The sequence below is a fragment of the Macrobrachium rosenbergii genome, chromosome 10 (assembly GCF_040412425.1).
Source record: "Macrobrachium rosenbergii isolate ZJJX-2024 chromosome 10, ASM4041242v1, whole genome shotgun sequence".
In the NCBI taxonomy this organism is placed as follows: Eukaryota; Metazoa; Arthropoda; class Malacostraca; order Decapoda; family Palaemonidae; genus Macrobrachium; species Macrobrachium rosenbergii.
In genome coordinates this window covers 3,136,937-3,154,414 of record NC_089750.1, presented here as the reverse complement: position 1 = coordinate 3,154,414, position 17,478 = coordinate 3,136,937, and the positions used below count along the sequence as shown (strand labels likewise).

At 37.3% G+C, this 17,478-nt stretch overlaps 2 protein-coding genes across 51 annotated transcripts in view; one reads left to right on the top strand and one right to left on the bottom strand.

Annotated features, from left to right (window-relative positions):
- The window catches only part of LOC136842412 (ribosome-binding protein 1-like), a 53,772-nt gene extending 49,476 nt beyond the window's left edge, over positions 1-4,296 (bottom strand). For 12 of the 50 annotated variants that reach the window (XM_067109683.1, XM_067109702.1, XM_067109697.1 and 9 more), the window contains exon 1: positions 4,111-4,247. The gene's annotated coding sequence lies outside the window, so the exon portion shown is untranslated. Of the gene's footprint in view, positions 1-3,488; positions 3,794-3,858; positions 4,001-4,110 lie in introns of those variants that run through there. The other 38 variants (XM_067109674.1, XM_067109687.1, XM_067109689.1 and 35 more) reach the window with 6 other exon arrangements.
- The window catches only part of Enoph (Enolase-phosphatase), a 114,054-nt gene continuing 99,304 nt past the window's right edge, over positions 2,729-17,478 (top strand). The window contains exons 1-3 of the mRNA XM_067110966.1: positions 2,729-2,834; positions 3,656-3,984; positions 10,730-10,831. Of these exons, the coding sequence (XP_066967067.1) occupies positions 2,729-2,834; positions 3,656-3,984; positions 10,730-10,831 (537 nt within the window). The remainder of the gene's footprint in view (positions 2,835-3,655; positions 3,985-10,729; positions 10,832-17,478) is intronic.

Genomic DNA, 17,478 nt, shown 5'->3' with positions numbered 1-17,478 from the left:
ACGACACTGCAAACAATCTTTAGTAGAGCCAACAGTGCACAACGAGAGATGCACCGACAGCACTTTTTCCCAACAGGGACTTCACTTAGAAATATAAGAAGAATTTTTTGGATTTAGAAAAAATCCCTTAACATTTCAAAACTAATGTGTAGTGTACAATTAAACAAAATGAAATCATTCAGAATCAGACCTGTACTGATGCACTTAGTGGAAAAAAAAAACAACATCTGGCATTCTCCATTTTATGATGGGCCAATTATGTAAACTACCATTTAATGTCAACCCAGTCACCTATGAACTTTGCAACTAATTTAAACTTGGAGAAATCTCCCTATTAATAACGGCGCCCTTTCTCAAATTTCTCACCAGCCCAAACTGCCAAATAGCTGTACACTGATTAAACACATTTTCAATAAACTCCACTGACTATTCAGGTGACCAGTAGATGAACTGTGTACCTACAACTTCAATTAGCAATCACATGTTCCTAAAGAGTATTCTCAAAATACTAGTATTACCTACATCTGGTTCATCATCGTTAATCCCTAGACAAACTGGGGAACTTCGAAAGCACAACGAACAAACAAGCAAACTGACAACTGCTTACTTGTCAATTACCGTACAACACAAAGTATGACATCTTTTTCAAATAGGCAGCACCTCACTTGCAGCTAGGATTGCATCTGTCGTCACTACCTTACCAGCCATATCATTTCATGTTCATACTTAGACGACTTTCTGAATTATTACGTAAGAAATCTACTTGCTGCAAAAATACTCAATCTTTCAGTAGCTTATGTTTTCTAAAAGAATTTTTCCATCATAATCTCTGCTAATGGAGTTTCACAGATAACTCCTTCAAACTAAGGGAAAGAAGTTTACTTCAATGCCACAGATAAATAAGTTGCAATAAAACAGTTCATTCTAAAACTGGTGATAACACTTTTTCAGGTGGTTTTGCCGAACTGAAACATTTCGGGCCCTTTTACGCAACAATATGGGGGGGCCCACAGTAGGAAAACAGGAATTTTGGCCCGGGAAAGTGTAAACTGAATGAAAAGCTGGGATACGTGGTAACCTAACCAACTTGACCCTAAAGAATGGTTTCTTACTGGGCTCACCCTTGTTCATTTTGGAGGGTTTACGAAACTAGTAAGTATAAGCAATACTGGATAGAAACACTCAAGTTTAAGGATTACGAGAATCATCACGGCAGGTCAAAACAGTTTGCTGAATTAGAAAATGTGTAGGAAATTTCTAAATGCAGATTTACAATATTTCAACAGTGTTTTCAATCCCAAGTTTATTTTTTCAATTTGCACTTTACACACGAATATTGGTGACACATGTAAGAAAAACTGGGATACCTTGGAAAAATCACACCTTAAATTATTCTGAGTTCACCGATTGTATCAAGTTGAACACGGTCACTTCTCAAAATTCTTGGAACAACTCGACTCTCAACAGGATACACAGGTCTACCACAGAATACTGTATATCACATCTCCAAATCTTTCTGTAAGCTCTGAGGGACCCAGGGTGTACGAAGTTGCCTGGGAGCAAAGGAAAAAACTTCATGTTTCAAAAAACCACCGACACCCCCTAAACAGAAAAAATATTAATGCCGAAAACCTAACACCGGCACGACGAATTCCACTAACAATAGTAACTTTAATCCTCAGTAAGGACCTGAATCCTAACCTCTATTACAGTGGGATCTGTAGCCTGACCCGTAACTGCAGACATTACTGTATCATACACCTATACTTGTCTCTTCACTAACCTTTAAACAAACAACTTCAAGCTGATTTTTTCACTAGAGCCAAAATGAATTTCTAACTATTTTTCAATTACTCATTACTGTATAGGGATATAAGAATACAGTAATAAACATTCTGCCTACGTTCACCAAAATTGTAATAGTAACAGAAAACTTTTTCACTGCATAACAGTAACACCCCCAAGCCTTGGCCATCTTGAAACTAGAGCAACATTTCATATTTGAAAAGTCTACCTCACAGAACTCCATTTATGAAATAACAGCAAAGAGCAAAAAATAATATAAACAGGATTCTAATGCTTTTAACTAGCCAAGAACAGAGAAATTCCTTTTATTTAATTTTAAGAGGGGGAAGAAAGCACCACGTACGTATAATCGTTGAACCACAGGCAATTCCAATATGGTTTTTACAATAAACTTGCAAGAATGAATAAACCAAAAGTCCAATTATCTTGGGACAAAAATCTGAATTATTCGATCGCTACACAAGTTTGAAATTACAAATTACCTGAGCACCAAATATAAAAAAACTGAACAAAACCACATTTAAAGTCTCAAATTGACTAAAAATCATTGTTTTTGATAGCATTAAATCATTATGTGAATGAAAGCACAAAATCTGGGCCTATTACCAAACTGGCCAGTCTCTATAATATATTTAACCTACTTACAAATGCCCCACCTAAGACAAATAGTATCAATTCCCCCCAAAAAACGAGTACTTCAGCATGTGTGGATAAGTTTGAGAAATTTTAAGTTACATAACGTAGAGATGAATAAATAGCTAGGATTTTTAATTAAGTTATATTCACACTACAATTTTCACAGAGTTCAAAGGCAAATTCAGACCACCAAAACAAAGGGCATTAAATAACAGCACAGTGCCACTTTGATAGCAAAATAAAGTACAGAGGCTATTCACCCAACAAATCAGCCTCCAACACTTGGATGAATGAGACCGACACTGGCTTCACTTCAGCTAAACAAGCATTCCTTTGGGTAAACAAAATTCGACGCGAGTACCGTGGTTCTTTGGGTGCCCTTAATTTGAACAGTATGTACAGTGCTAGTTTACGAAACCTAACCTAACCTAACCAACCGCAGGGTGTCATGTCCCACCCAATCTGTCTCAGGTTGTCAAGATCATGAACGGGAAGGCAGACTTCACCTATCCTTTACCACACAGTACTGTATTCACTATCGATGACTCACTGGGATGGACTGAGCTGTCAAATCATTTGACCTTTTAAGGATTCTCCATCATATGGAGCAGCAAGCAAGGCTAGCCTGTGCCGTGAAATGGAGTTTAGAACATGAAATGGAGCTTAGAATATATCATAACTTGAGAGTAGTAAGCTAGAGAATGATAAATTAGGACGTGAAATCTTCAGTTTGGAAGATCCAGGTACTTCTGGTTCGCTGCAAGTGGGTGGTTACGTCGGATATCCTTACAATCTGGCCTAGCCACCACAAAACCCATATATTGACGGCAGTACTGAACACTGAACAAATGGGCTGACTTATCCTAAACCGGGTCAGGTATTAGATTACTAGAAACCCACACTAGCCTAGCCCAGGCCACGACAGGGGGAAGTTCTAGCCCTACACCAAGGGCACCATCGGGGTAAGCTTAGTTTTACATAAAAGACATCACAAAATCTACCACATCCACCAAAACGGCGCCTCGACCCGACTCTCCAACACTGACCTCCGGAAAGGCTGGAGACAGAGAGAGAGAGAGAGAGGTCAACCTGCCCGAGGCCTCGTCTGTCTGCTGGCCTGTCGCAGCCTACCACACGCCGACGTAAGTTACACGAGAGCGCCCCCCCCAAAAGCTTCCGACACTGGCAAAACCTCTCGCCGACTGAGACACAGGCCGCCCCAAAACCGCCAAACGGGCGGAAAACCAGAAGACGACGTTAGATCCGGGGGCGCGGCGCGACGACGACGGCACCACCGTGTCCGGGTCGTTCATTGTTTACCAACATGCCACAGAGACACCACGAAAACTACGACGTTTCGCCCCCGGCCCCACCGAAAAGGGGACGACGTCCCCGAGGGTCGGGGGGAGCGATTACCGGAGCGGAAATACCCTGCTGACGGCGGCGACGGCAGCCCACACGAAAGAGGAATCCACAAGAGGCGCCACACGCACACCCCCGCCCACTGGAAGTCGCAGCGAAATGACTTTGACAGACAGACCGGTAGGTGAGGAGAGAGAGGTTTCGGGGGAAGAGACTCGATTCCAGATTGCCGTCGCTTTTTCGCCGCCCGACGCCCTTCCGCGCCCTCCGCCCCTCGCCAGAGGCCGCCCCGCCACTTTACCTCACCTTTCTGACAGCTGGAGACGAGGGTTAAGTACATGGAACGATTAATAATTGGAATTGGGCAGGACAAGACATAGAGAGAGAGTGCCGCTCCCTCCCCCTGCCTCACACAGTGCACTGGCCGCCCATCGGCTTTGTAAAAACGCTCCTCATTGGCTGTGACTCGATTCGCCAACGCGGATTGAGTGCGGAGGGAAAATGGGTTTATTATTTCTTTTATGAAAGTTTTTAAGCTTGATCAAGACTCATTTTCAAATTAAAACTTCATTTAAAATTATCAGCATTGTATTTAGTCCATGAAAACAATCTTTTATCTTAGAATAGATGATATACATAAAAGAGTTCTCCATGATCCATTCTTCCAAGTCATGGCTGTTCCGGTCGGTGTGTTCCTCCTCCCTGCCACGTAGCCGCCATGGCAACTCTTAAACAAACACCTAACGCGGCTGAATTAAGTTTTTTATGACTTATTTCTAACTCATCAATGTCATAATGAATGAAAATGAGTAAAACCTTTCACCAACAGGTGCCATGCCTGCTCTTTCTATGGGCTAACTTGCTGTACATGAGTCATGAAACTCTTACTTTAAGAATTATTTAGCAAGCATAAATTGTATTCTTAAATAACGAAATTATTGTCATTGTGAACCTACAACATCACGAAGTCATGGCTTAAATATAATTTTTTTCCACATTTATTCATCCATTGATAACCGGCGCTTTCTTAGCCGTGGGAAGAGAGAAGAAGAAATCGTTGTAGGAAATTTTGTGTATCTTTTGGTATTTACAATGAAGAGGGCCGCATCCGACGTAATTAGTGCTACTAAAGGTGCCAAAATCGTAATGCTAGACATCGAGGGTACAACAACCTCTATAAGTTTCGTAAAGGTGAGTTTTGGTCGTCATAACGCTCTAAAACAACAGGTGCAATTCAAGTCAGCTGTTAAAGCAAGTTGAGGAGGCTGAAGCCGATACCTGTGACGTAATCATTCACCCCCATAGCGCATGTTTTCCGATTTTTTCTCTCTCTCTTTTCAGAAAATCAGTAAGAAACTGTAATTACCGCCGGAAAGGAAACTAATTTAGCCTGCTGTTGATCTGTTCATGGGGTTATTTCGAAATATTTGTACAAATCGGCAATCGACGTGATCGCCAAACCGAATTCGTGCACATTTATATAGTTTAACTTTTCAGGAGTATTGATTCAAAAATAATTTACGCCGCCAAAGATAACCTGTACCAGCCTTGGCCCTCTTTAGGCAACCAAATATGGTGGCCAATATTTTCTAGCCAGAGACTGGATGGAGTCCACTGTCCTGAACGCCGTGCTGGGGTCGGAGCATTTGCACGCCGACTCTTAGTTTTTGTAATGTTTCTTTTTTTTTAGCGTTTGTTTTCGCTTATCCGCCGATTCGTTTTGTTTACCATCTGTACACTTGGATGGTTTTGGCGGTTATTTCATTTCGCGTTTTAGGAGATTTTTTTTTTTTTCCTTTTGATTGCATGTTTTCTTGATGATGATTTAACCGATTTGTACCTCTAGTTGCCGTTATCATAAGTTAAGACGTGAAGCGTTGTCCGTCTTTGCGAAGCTGTGAACTTGGCTGAACTTCGCTTCTCTTTGGATGCAGTCAAGGGAAAGTAAAATGCAGTTATGAGGTCACTTAGTAGAGACAATATCTCAGCCATGTATAGAATTTATATTATACATTATATATATATATATATATATATATATATATATATATATATATATATATATGTATGTATGTATGTATGTATATTCATATTGCAGGCAATGGCATTATTTGCATATACGACCTTTGTATCGCTAGGCTCTGATTCAGTCTATACTTCTTTTCCTAGACTGATTCAAAGTCTATATAAAAAAAAAGACAGTATCTGCGAATAGTACCATTGACTTAAACAGGAATTGCACAATAGAGAGAAAATATGCCCAAATATATATATACTATATATATATATATATATATATATATATATATATATATATATATATATATATATATACACAGTATATATATATTGAATGTAACTCTAAAGCTGGCTTAAATCTGTATATCAGTACTCGCTTTCGTTAGCACGATATCTCAAAGAATATCTTGCATACATTTTAGTCTGCAATCAGGGCTTCAGCAAGATCGTCTATCGAGACTTGCATGAAAGTTCAGTTAGATTTTGCTCTGAAAGGGAAATTTCCCGGAATGTGACCCAAATTTTCACTGGATGTCCTTTAATAAGGTCAGCATGTGACCACACTTCAGGGCTCACAGTTGGTGTGCTGTTTGCTTAATATCAACTGTTTGTACTTAGTACAAGGAAATAACCCGACAGAAGTACTGTAGAGGCTTAGTGTAATTTTACAGTTTTGTAGCTTTTATCAATCACTTTCATGCTTAGAACTGTTAAATGAAAGTTTTCCCAATGGTCAGATCGTAAGATTTCTCCTTGAAGTGATAGCCTAGGGTCAAATTTTCCCTGTGGGATTTTATGTAAACTCTGAAGTGTAAAGACACAGTAAATTTTTTCGTGAGCAAAAGATGATTTATTTTAGAAGGCTGTATATTCACGACGAAAGTTTTAGTTAGCTTCTATTATACTACTACTACTATTGCTGCTGCTGCTATTACTAAGTGCTTCTCCTACTACTACTACTACTACTACTACTACTCTCCTAAACAGATTTACAAGACCACTTGATCACATTTCTATGCTCAGGTAGCTGGTCCGAAGGAAATGTTCATTAAAAAGAGTTGAAAATTAGAATAAGGGAAAGCTAAGTAAGCCGGACCAAGCTGAACAGGAGAAAATGTACAGGTAGAAAGCAAGAGAAGAAGTGTGGGGAGGAGGAAGGATGGGTGGGGGCCATATCGACAGTTCAAAAAATCTTTAGTACTATCTACTGTACGCTCTATAGTAGTACTCGCGAGGCACATTAGGCTATACTGGCCTTCGATATCCTAGTCTCTTTGATAAATCCAGAGGTCCACACTAGATCTTTTATTATCTCATCTGCTGGGACGCATTATGCTAAGGGCCAGTGTAGGTATGTGGTACTAGCTTCCTCTAAAAAAACCAACCTGCCACTAGGCTATATTGGCCTTCGATGTCTTAGAATTTTATGAATCTAGAGGCCCACACCAGACCTTTTGTTACCTCATCTGCTGAGCCGCTCTGTGCCAAGGGTCCGAACAGGCATATAGCACCAGCTTCATCTAAACCAACCAACCTGCCCAGGTTTCTTGTTTGTGCGAAGTTCGCGTCCGCGTAATGTTTCTTCTTTCTGGGGGAACAATGGGTGATTTTGACTCCGAGAGCAAGTTCTTCTCTGAGGCGTTTGTGGACACCCAGCGTAAAGTTGCTCGCCTTGTGGAGGGCCTTGGGAGTTCTCGTTGAATGGTGGCTGTGGCTTTTTGGCAGTTTCTTTTTTTTATCCTTTTAAAGATCTTCATAGTGGCGCATTAATGAACTGTTAAGGGTTGAAGTTGTCGTTATCATTATTCGAAGAGATCACAGATTCGTATGACAACGTAGGCCTACGGAGTCTCTCTCTCTCTCTCTCTCTCTCTCTCTCTCTCTATATATATATATATATATATATATATATATATATATATATATATATATATATATATTAGCAAATTAGTGATTTTTTTTATAATTCAGTATAACAGTATCGACAATTTACTTTTTCCTCCCCATACTTTCATTATGGTCGTACGTTATCATATCATTTTGACATCATAGTCTGCCATCTTCTCTTTTTAAACATAGCATCAGCCCCTTCACTGACTGACAGCTGACTTGACTGAATCGTTCAGTCTAGTCAGATGTCAGTCATTCAGTCTGACTGGTCGGCTACGGAATAGCCAGCGTGACCCGGATGTGGCGTCAATACGATTCTTCTTCTTACGTTTGGCGGTTGGTCTTTCTTTCCTTTTTCTTTCTTTTTTAATTTTTTTTTCTGTCTATTTCTTCTTTTTTTCTGTTTTGATCCTCAGCGGAAATTAGATAGCTCAGAGGTCTTCTTTTCCGTGAAGGTCAGTCAGTTTGGGTTTAGTGGGAGAGAGAGAGAGAGAGAGAGAGAGAGACTGCAAAAAACCATCGAATATTGTTCCGATAACTGGTTTTTTCCCCAGAGGTGTTTATATATATACGTATATATACATGTATATATATATATATATATATATATATATATATATATATATAGAGAGAGAGAGAGAGAGAGAGAGAGAGAGAGATGATTTTTTGTGCTTTTATGTAAGTTACAAAGGGAATAATGTTAATGATAAAATTATGGACATTCTATTGCCTCAAATGTAGCTGAAAAAGGTATTTATTATTATTATTATTATTATTATTATTATTATTATTATTATTCTAAAGTTTCTACCTCACATTGCGGTCGAACCCAGGACCCAGACGAAATACACGCACGTACTCGTGTGTAAATTTCCACGATTATTATTAATGTATTAATAAGGGGATTTTCGCAATCCATCTTCGTGGGATTATCTCAACCGTTTTCCGGAATCCCTCAGAACCGATTCAAAAGAGGGATTGCGCAATCCTTCTCGTCTCCTTTTCCCGTAGGTCTTTACTGAATTTTGTCGAGTGATCAGAAAGAGAATAGGAAGAAGGATCTGGTAGAAAAAATCTTATGTAGATTTGCGTTGCTGTCGAACGGATCGGCTCGAGTCGGGATGAATTTATATTGTAGAGGTACAGTTATTATTATTATTATTATTATTATTATTATTATTATTATTATTATTATTATTATTATTATTATTGACTTATGTGAGGATGAGAATATTATTATTATTATTATTATTATTATTATTATTATTATTATTATTATTATTATTAAACACTTAGGGCAATTGTGTATTTCTTCACCATATTATTGACTTATGTGAGGATGAGAATATTATTATTATTATTATTATTATTATTATTATTATTATTATTATTATTATTATTATTATTATTATTATTATTTTTAAACACTTAGGGCAATTGTGTATTTCTTCACCATATTATTGACTTATATGAGGATGAGAATATTATTATTATTATTATTATTATTATTATTATTAAACACTTAGGGCAGTTGTGTATTTCTTCATCATATTATTGACTTATGTGAGGATGAGAATGTTATTATTATTATTGAAAAGGATGGCTGTAGTATGCGAATTGATCTTATATAAGATCTTTTCTATTTTCCTTATAATATTAAAGAATTGTATAAGATAAATTCGCATAATACAGCCATCCTTTTCAACAAGACCTGTTCAAGAGAGGGTCTATTTCCTTCATATTATTATTATTATTATTATTATTATTATTATTATTATTATTATTATTATTATTATATATAAAGAACACTCGTGTTTTGACGAATGCAGGAGGCAGTAAGATTCTTCGAGTGTAGATTTTGTTTGTTTTAGAAACATTTAGTCTTTCAAAGACCGCACAAATAATTCTATTTGTCTTCCGTTATTAATATTATTCTAATTTTTCTTGACATGTCTACGTATGGTACAAATAAAAAAAAAGAATTAAAACGTTCATTGTGTAATATTCAACATAAAACTCCCTCCATGAACATAAAAAATAGAACCTAGAAAGGTTGCGTAGGAAAATCACGATGAAAATCGATAACAAATGAACATGAACAAGAATGATGTTTTTGCAAATACTTCTAGCTGTTCGTTATTCACATTCCGCATTGCTTTTGTGCTTGGTTTCTCTCGCACGCATAAATAATAATGCTTTCTGACTGCTTGGGCTCTGGTGAAATTAATCTGTTTTCGAGCCTGTGCTGTTTACAAAACATGTGAATTTTTTTCCGAATTTTTTTTTTTATTGCGTTTTAGTTTCTCTTTCAATCTGACCTTGAACTGTTTAGTGACGCTTGTATTTATCTACAGTTCTTAAACTTGTAAAGTATTCACTTCTTGGGTGTATGTTTATGTATATGTATTCATACATACATGCATAGTGAAACCAGTGAGATTGCCAGTCCAATATATATATATATATATGCATATATGTGTAAAATGTATATATTTATACATAGTGAAATCAATGAGATTGATTAACCCTGTATATATATAATATATATATACATACATACATAAATACATATATACGTACATAAATACATAGAGAGTGAAACAAATGAGACTCCTAACCCAGTATATATATATATATATATATATATATATATATATATATATATATATATATATATATATATATATATATATACATACATAGTGAAATCAGTGAGATTGCTAACCCTGTATACATACATACATACATACATACATACATACATACATACATAAATACAGAGTGAAACAAATGAGACTGAGATTGCCAACCCAATATATATATATATATATATATATATATATATATATATATATATATATATATATATATATATATACATTCATACATACATACATACATACATACATACATACAAACAGAGTGAAACCAATGAAACTGCCAAGCCATTAGCAACGAAAAGGAATAACACAACACAGACTGACTAACCTTGGCTGTAATTATTCACCCTCTTCAGGAGGAACTCTTTCCCTACGTCCGGCGCGAGGTGGAATCCTACCTGCAGGACACCTGGGGCGACCCTCAGACGGAACAGGACGTCAAGGACTTGGTGGAACAGGTGAGGAACTTCAGGATTCGTTATTATTATTATTATTATTATTATTATTATTATTATTATTATTATTATTATTATTGTGATACGTAAAAGCGCTTCGAATCGTCTCCCAAACGGTTTTACCTGGAAATAGAAACATTGTATTTTTCTGGACGATTTTATATTTTCCGTTTATGAAGGCAAATTGAAGCGCCGATAGGTGACTCAAACTCACAAACCGACGACAGCAGTGTTTGTGCGTTTTGTGTTTGTGTTTGTGTCCCTCCTGGATTTTCAGCCTAGACCATCATTAAGTGAAATTATTTCGTTTCATTGTGTTATTGTTTTTATTTAAGATACTTTTTCTTATTTATATGTTATCATGAATTTATTTGCTTTAATGTTTTATTTTTTATACTTTGGACGCACAGATATTTATATACATATATATATATATATATATATATATATATATATATATGTATACTGTATATAATATATGTATATACATACATACAATATATATACATATATATATATATATATAGGTATGTGTGTGGAAGAGAAAAATCTCTCTCTCTCTCTCTCTCTCTCTCTCTCTCTCTCTCTCTCTCAAAAGAGAAGATCGTTCCTTAAATACCTTATTTTCTCCGGAGGATATACCATTTAATAATTAACAAATTATAGTTTACGACGCAGTTGAGACACGTGAACTTGCAATTGATATGCATCAGAGTGAATAATGATAGGAAATTTATCCTGGAGGGGAACAGCTATTCAGGACGCCACCTTATTATCCAGCGTGCGCACGCTTTCTCGGGAAACATACCAGAACGTCCAATAAATTTGCAACAGAATTGTAATACATTGTAATAAATTTCGTTTAGTAGCAATCTGGCCAATATTCTGAGGCATTGTCATGTTTTTGGTGTAAGGAAACCATCTTGAGTATTCTGGAGCATTTCAAAATGCTCGGTGTAAGAAAATTCAGTCAGTATTCTGAGGTGTTGTCAAGTCCTCGGTCGAAAAAAGTCGGCTTCAGCCAGTATTCTGAAGCTTTCGAGTCGTCAGTGTGAGAAAACCATTTTCAGATAACATTCTGAAATATTATCAAGGCTTCAGTCTGAGTAAATCAGCTTGAACCAATATTTTGAAGCATGGTAGGCTACAATCTTCAGTCTGAGAAAGCCAGCTTCAGATAACACTGAAACATTACCAAGGCCTCAGTCTGAGTAAATCAACTTCAACCAATATTTTGAAGCATTGTAAATTCCTCAGTCTGACAAAGCCAGCTTCAACCAATATTTTGAAGCATTGTACAATCCTCAGTCTGACAAAGCCAGCTTCAGACAGTATTCTGAAGCATTATCAAGTCCTTGGTCTGAGAAACTCAACTTCCGTCACTATTCTGAAGCGTTGTCAAGTCGTCAGTCTGAGAAAGCCAGCTTAAATAACATTCTGAAATATTTTCAGTGCCTCAGTCTGCGTAAACCAGTTGCAACAAATATTCTGAGGCGTTATCAAGTCCGCAGTCTGAGGAATTCAGCTTCAACTAATATTCTGAAGCATTGTCATGTCCTCAGTCAAAGAAAACAGCTTCAGCTAATATTCTGAAGCACTGCCTACTCCTCAGCCTGAGGAATTCAGCTTCAACTAATATTCTGAAGCATTGTCATGTCCTCAGCCAAAGAAAACAGCATCTAATATTCTGAAGCACTGCCTACTCCTTAGTCTGAGGAATTCAGCTTCAACTAATATTCTGAGGCATTGCCATGTCCTCTGTCAAAGAAAACAGTTACAACTAATATTCTGAAGCCCTGCCTACTCCTCAGTCTGAGGAATTCAGCTTCAACTAATATTCTGAAGCATTGTCATGTCCTCAGCCAAAGAAAACAGCTTCATCTAATATTCTGAAGCATTATCAACTCCTCGGTCTAATAAAACGGCTTCAACTAATATTTTGAAGTATTTTCAGTTCCTGAGTCTAAGAAAGCCAGCTTACTCATATTTTGAAGAATTATCAACTCCTTGATGTATGAAAACAGATTCGACTAATATTCTGAGCATTATCAATCCCTCTGTCTTAAGAAAACAACTTCAACCAATATTCTGAAACGTTTTAAAGTCCTTAGTTTGAGAAATTCACCTCCAACTCATATTCTGCAGCATTATCAACTCCTCAGTCTAGGAAAGCCAGCTTCAGGATCACAGATTTGATTCTTAGAGGGTTGAACGTCCCCCAAATGGCGGAGTTTTCCGAAGTTAATGACTTTCTCATGAACATCTGCTACGGCGAGCACTAAATAACGTTTTTAATGTCACACGCTGACAATTGCAATCGCTCTTTCATATTTCCTGATGACGGTTGAAGGCGGCTTGAAGTCGTATGCTTTGTCTTTCCCCCTCCCCCTCTCCCCTCCCCTTCGGAAGGCTCCCCCTCACAAGGGATTCTGTTGCATTCGTTCTTCGGATTCCTGCGTTTCTTTGGTATCTCGATTGTGGCTTCACCCGCGTGCTAGGCCAAGGTCAGAGTCGACTAGGCCTAATTTGGGTGTTTCTGTTAATGTTTCTTGTTGCTATTCTCGTTGGTTTAATTTATAGTCTACTTTTACCTGCAGATTTGCAGAATCTCTCTCTCTCTCTCTCTCTCTCTCTCTCTCTCTCTCTCTCTCTCTCTCTCTCTCTCTTCTCTCGTAAAGTGGGTCTCCTCTAGGCCCAATTAGACTTTCTCTGTGAGACATGCTGTCAGTGTTTATTTATTTTTGTGTGTTGCTGTAGTTTTTAAAACGATGACTTTCCTTGAAATTTACACAAACTCTCTCTCTCTCTCTCTCTCTCTCTCTCTCTCTCTCTCTCTCTCTCTCTCTCTCTCATACTGGCTGGAGCAAAGTGAGTCTCCGTTAGGCCGAATTAGGCTTTCCCTGTGAGATATGTCTGGTTTCTTTATTTTTGTGTGTTACTGTAGTTTTTAAAACGGTAATTTTCCTTAAAATTTACACCACAAACACACACACTCTCTCTCTCTCTCTCTCTCATACCAGCTGGAGCAAAGTGAGTCTCCGTTAGGCCGAATTAGGTTTTCCCTGTAGATATGCAGTCAGTGTTTATTGATGTGTGTCATTGTGGTTTTGAAAACGACAATTTTTCTTGAAATTTTACACAAACTGTCTCTCTCTCTCTCTCTCTCTCTCTCTCTCTCTCTCTCTCTCTCTCTCTCTCTCTCTCTACTTGAAAATCTACGCTTGCAAATCAAGTCAAGTACATTAGCGTTACGGCATGTGCACGGACTAGTTAATCTTACTGATCACGTATTGATCATTGGTTATCCTTTCGCGGCCATTAAGAATATCATCAGTTGATCAGTAATGATTGAGTTCGCGGAGCTTATACATCAATTTCTTGCCTGTGGGAGTGTCCCTTACATCCCCCCCCTCTGTACTAACACACACACACACACACACACACACACACACACGCACATACACGGCTTTTAAAGCTGAAGTAGATAAGATACAATAATCCTTGGAAAATTATTCTTGGTATTTTTCAAGTAGGCTTATTTCATGTTTTAGTTTTCTGTAAAAGAAAACTATTGTGCCGGCTTTGTCTGTCCGTCCGCACTTTTCCTGTCCGCCCTCAGATCTTAAAAACTACGGTGGCTAGAGGGCTGCAAATTGGTATGTTGATCATCCACCCTCCAGTCATCAAACATACCAAATCGCAGCCCTCTAGCCTCAGTAGTTTTTTTATTTTATTTAAGGTTAAAGTTAGCCATAATCGCGCTTCTGGCAACGATATAAGCCAGGCCACCACCGGGCCGTGGTTAAAGTTTCATGGGGTCATACAGCTTTTTATACCGAGACCACTGAAAGATAGATCTGTTTTCGGAGGCCTTGATTGTAGGCTGTAGCGGATGTACATACATACATACACTCTCTCTCTCTCTCTCTCTCTCTCTCTCTCTCTCTCTCTCTCTCTCTCTCTCTCTCTCTCCAAGAGGTTTGAGAACAAGTTCACAGGGACCAAATGTTCGAGACTTTTTTATAAATCATGACAGATGCATATTTTGTGTTTTTACATATTGCAATTAATTTTGAGTGTGTGTGTGAGTGCGTGTGAGTGTGTGTGTTAGAGAGAGAGAGAGAGAGGGAGAGAGAGATTTCGTTATTCATTACTTATTACATTGAAATATTGCTATCATATATTAAGAGAACAATATAAACACATTAGAGAGAGAGAGAGAGAGAGAGAGAGATTTCGTAATCATTACTTATTGAAATATTACTGTCATATATTAAAAGTACATATAAACACATCTTTACAAAAGAGAGAGAGAGAGAGAGAGAGAGAGAGAGAGAGAGAGAGAGAGAGAGAGAGAGAGAGAGATTTCGTTATTCATTACTTATTACATTGAAATATTGCTATCATATATTAAGAGAACAATATAAACACATTATCGAGAGAGAGAGAGAGAGAGAGAGAGATTTCGTAATCATTACTTATTGAAGTATTACTGTCATATATTAAAAGTACATATAAACACATCTTTACAAGCGAGAGAGAGAGAGAGAGAGAGAGAGAGAGAGAGAGAGAGAGAGATTTCGTTATTCATTACTTATCATATTGTAATATTGCTGTCATATATTAAGAGAACAATATAAACACATATCAAGAGAGAGAGAGAGAGAGAGAGAGAGAGAGAGAGAGAGAGAGAGAGAGAGAGAGAGAGAGAGAGAGAGGTTTCGTAACTCATTACTTATTGAATTATTACTGTCATATATTAAAAGTACATATAAACACATCTTTACAAGAGAGAGATTGAGAGAGAGATTTCGTTATTCATTACTTATCACATTGAAATATTGCTATCATATATTAAGAGAACAATATAAACACATATTATCAAGAGAGAGAGAGAGATACAATATAAACACACCTTATCGAGAGAGAGAGAGAGAGAGAGAGAGAGAGAGAGAGAGAGAGAGAGAGAGAGAGAGAGAGAGAGAGAGAGAGTAACTCATTACTTATTGAAGTATTACTGTCATATATTAAAAGTACACATAAACACATCTTTACAAGCGAGAGAGAGGGAGAGAGAGGTTTCGTAACTCATTACTTATTGAAATATTATCATATCTTAAAAGTACAATATAAACACACCTTATCGAGAGAGAGAGAGAGAGAGAGAGATGTTTCGTAACTCATTACTTATTGAAATATTACTATCATATATTAAAAGTACAATATAAACACATCTTATCGAGAGAGAGAGAGAGAGAGAGAGAGAGAGAGAGAGAGAGAGAGAGAGAGAGAGTGCGCGGACCGCATTTTATGCGCCTATTAATTCTGCCTGATCTGAGAAGAGGTGATTGCCCAGGTGTCTGATGCCCGATGGGTATCGTGGTTTGCCCGGTTCGTCGGTTTTGGCAGTGGTTCGTTTAGCTCTCTCATTGCGTTTTGCTTAATTGATAGCTTTTTTTTTTTTTGGTAGTTTAGGTTTTTTTGGTATTTTTTCTTCGTTTCGTAATCTATAAAGTTATGTGTATTTTTTTTTTAGGTCGTCTGCGGAAACATTCTTTGGGGGAGAGAGAGAGAGAGAGAGAGAGTGTTTTTCTTATTTTATTACTTATTACATTGAAATATTACTGTCATACTGTATATTCAATGTACGATATAAGCACATCTCATGGAGAGAGAGAGAGAGAGAGAGAGAGAGAGAGAGAGAGAGAGAGAGAGAGAGAGAGAGAGAGAGAGAGAGAGAGAGAGTTTTTCCTAATTCATTACTTATTATATTGAAATATTACTGTCATACTGTATATTAAATGTACGATATAAGCACATCTCATGGAGAGAGAGAGAGAGAGAGAGAGAGAGAGAGAGAGAGAGAGAGAGAGAGAGAGAGAGAATGTTTTTCCTATTCCATTACTTATTATATTGAAATATTACTGTCATACTGCATATTAAATGTACGATATAAGCACATCTCATGGAGAGAGAGAGAGAGAGAGAGAGAGAGAGAGAGAGAGAGAGAGAGAGAGAGAGAGAGAGAGAGAGAGAATTCGGACACTTTGCATTGAGATCGCCAACGAACATAAAGGAAGTTTTTCAATAAGGACCTATTATATTAATTTCCTTGGCTGCCTTTCAGTGTGTGTGTGTGTGTGTGTGTCCCTCCCCTCCCCTCCCCCCCCTCCCCTCCCCTCCCCTCCCCTTGATAGTTACTTAGAAATCTTGGACTTATGCCGTAATGGATTTGCGTTACCAAATTGTATCAAATGATCCTGAATATTTAAACATTGAAATTGTTTTAATCAGTGGCTTTAAATGACCAGATTGCATTTATTTTTCCTGAATATTTAAACATTGAAATCTTATTAATCGGTGGGTTTAAATGACCAGATTGCATTTATTGTTCCTGAATATTTAAACACTGAAATCGTATTAATCAGTGTCTTTAAATGACCCAATTGCATTTATTGTTCCTGAATATTTAAACATTTCAATCGTATTAATCAGTGGCTTTAAATGACCAGATTGCATTTTTTGTTCCTGAATATTTAAACATTTCAATCGTATTAATCAGTGGCTTTAAATGACCAGATTGCATTTTTTGTTCCTGAATATTTAAACACTGAAATCGTATTAATCAGTGTCTTTAAATGACCAGATTG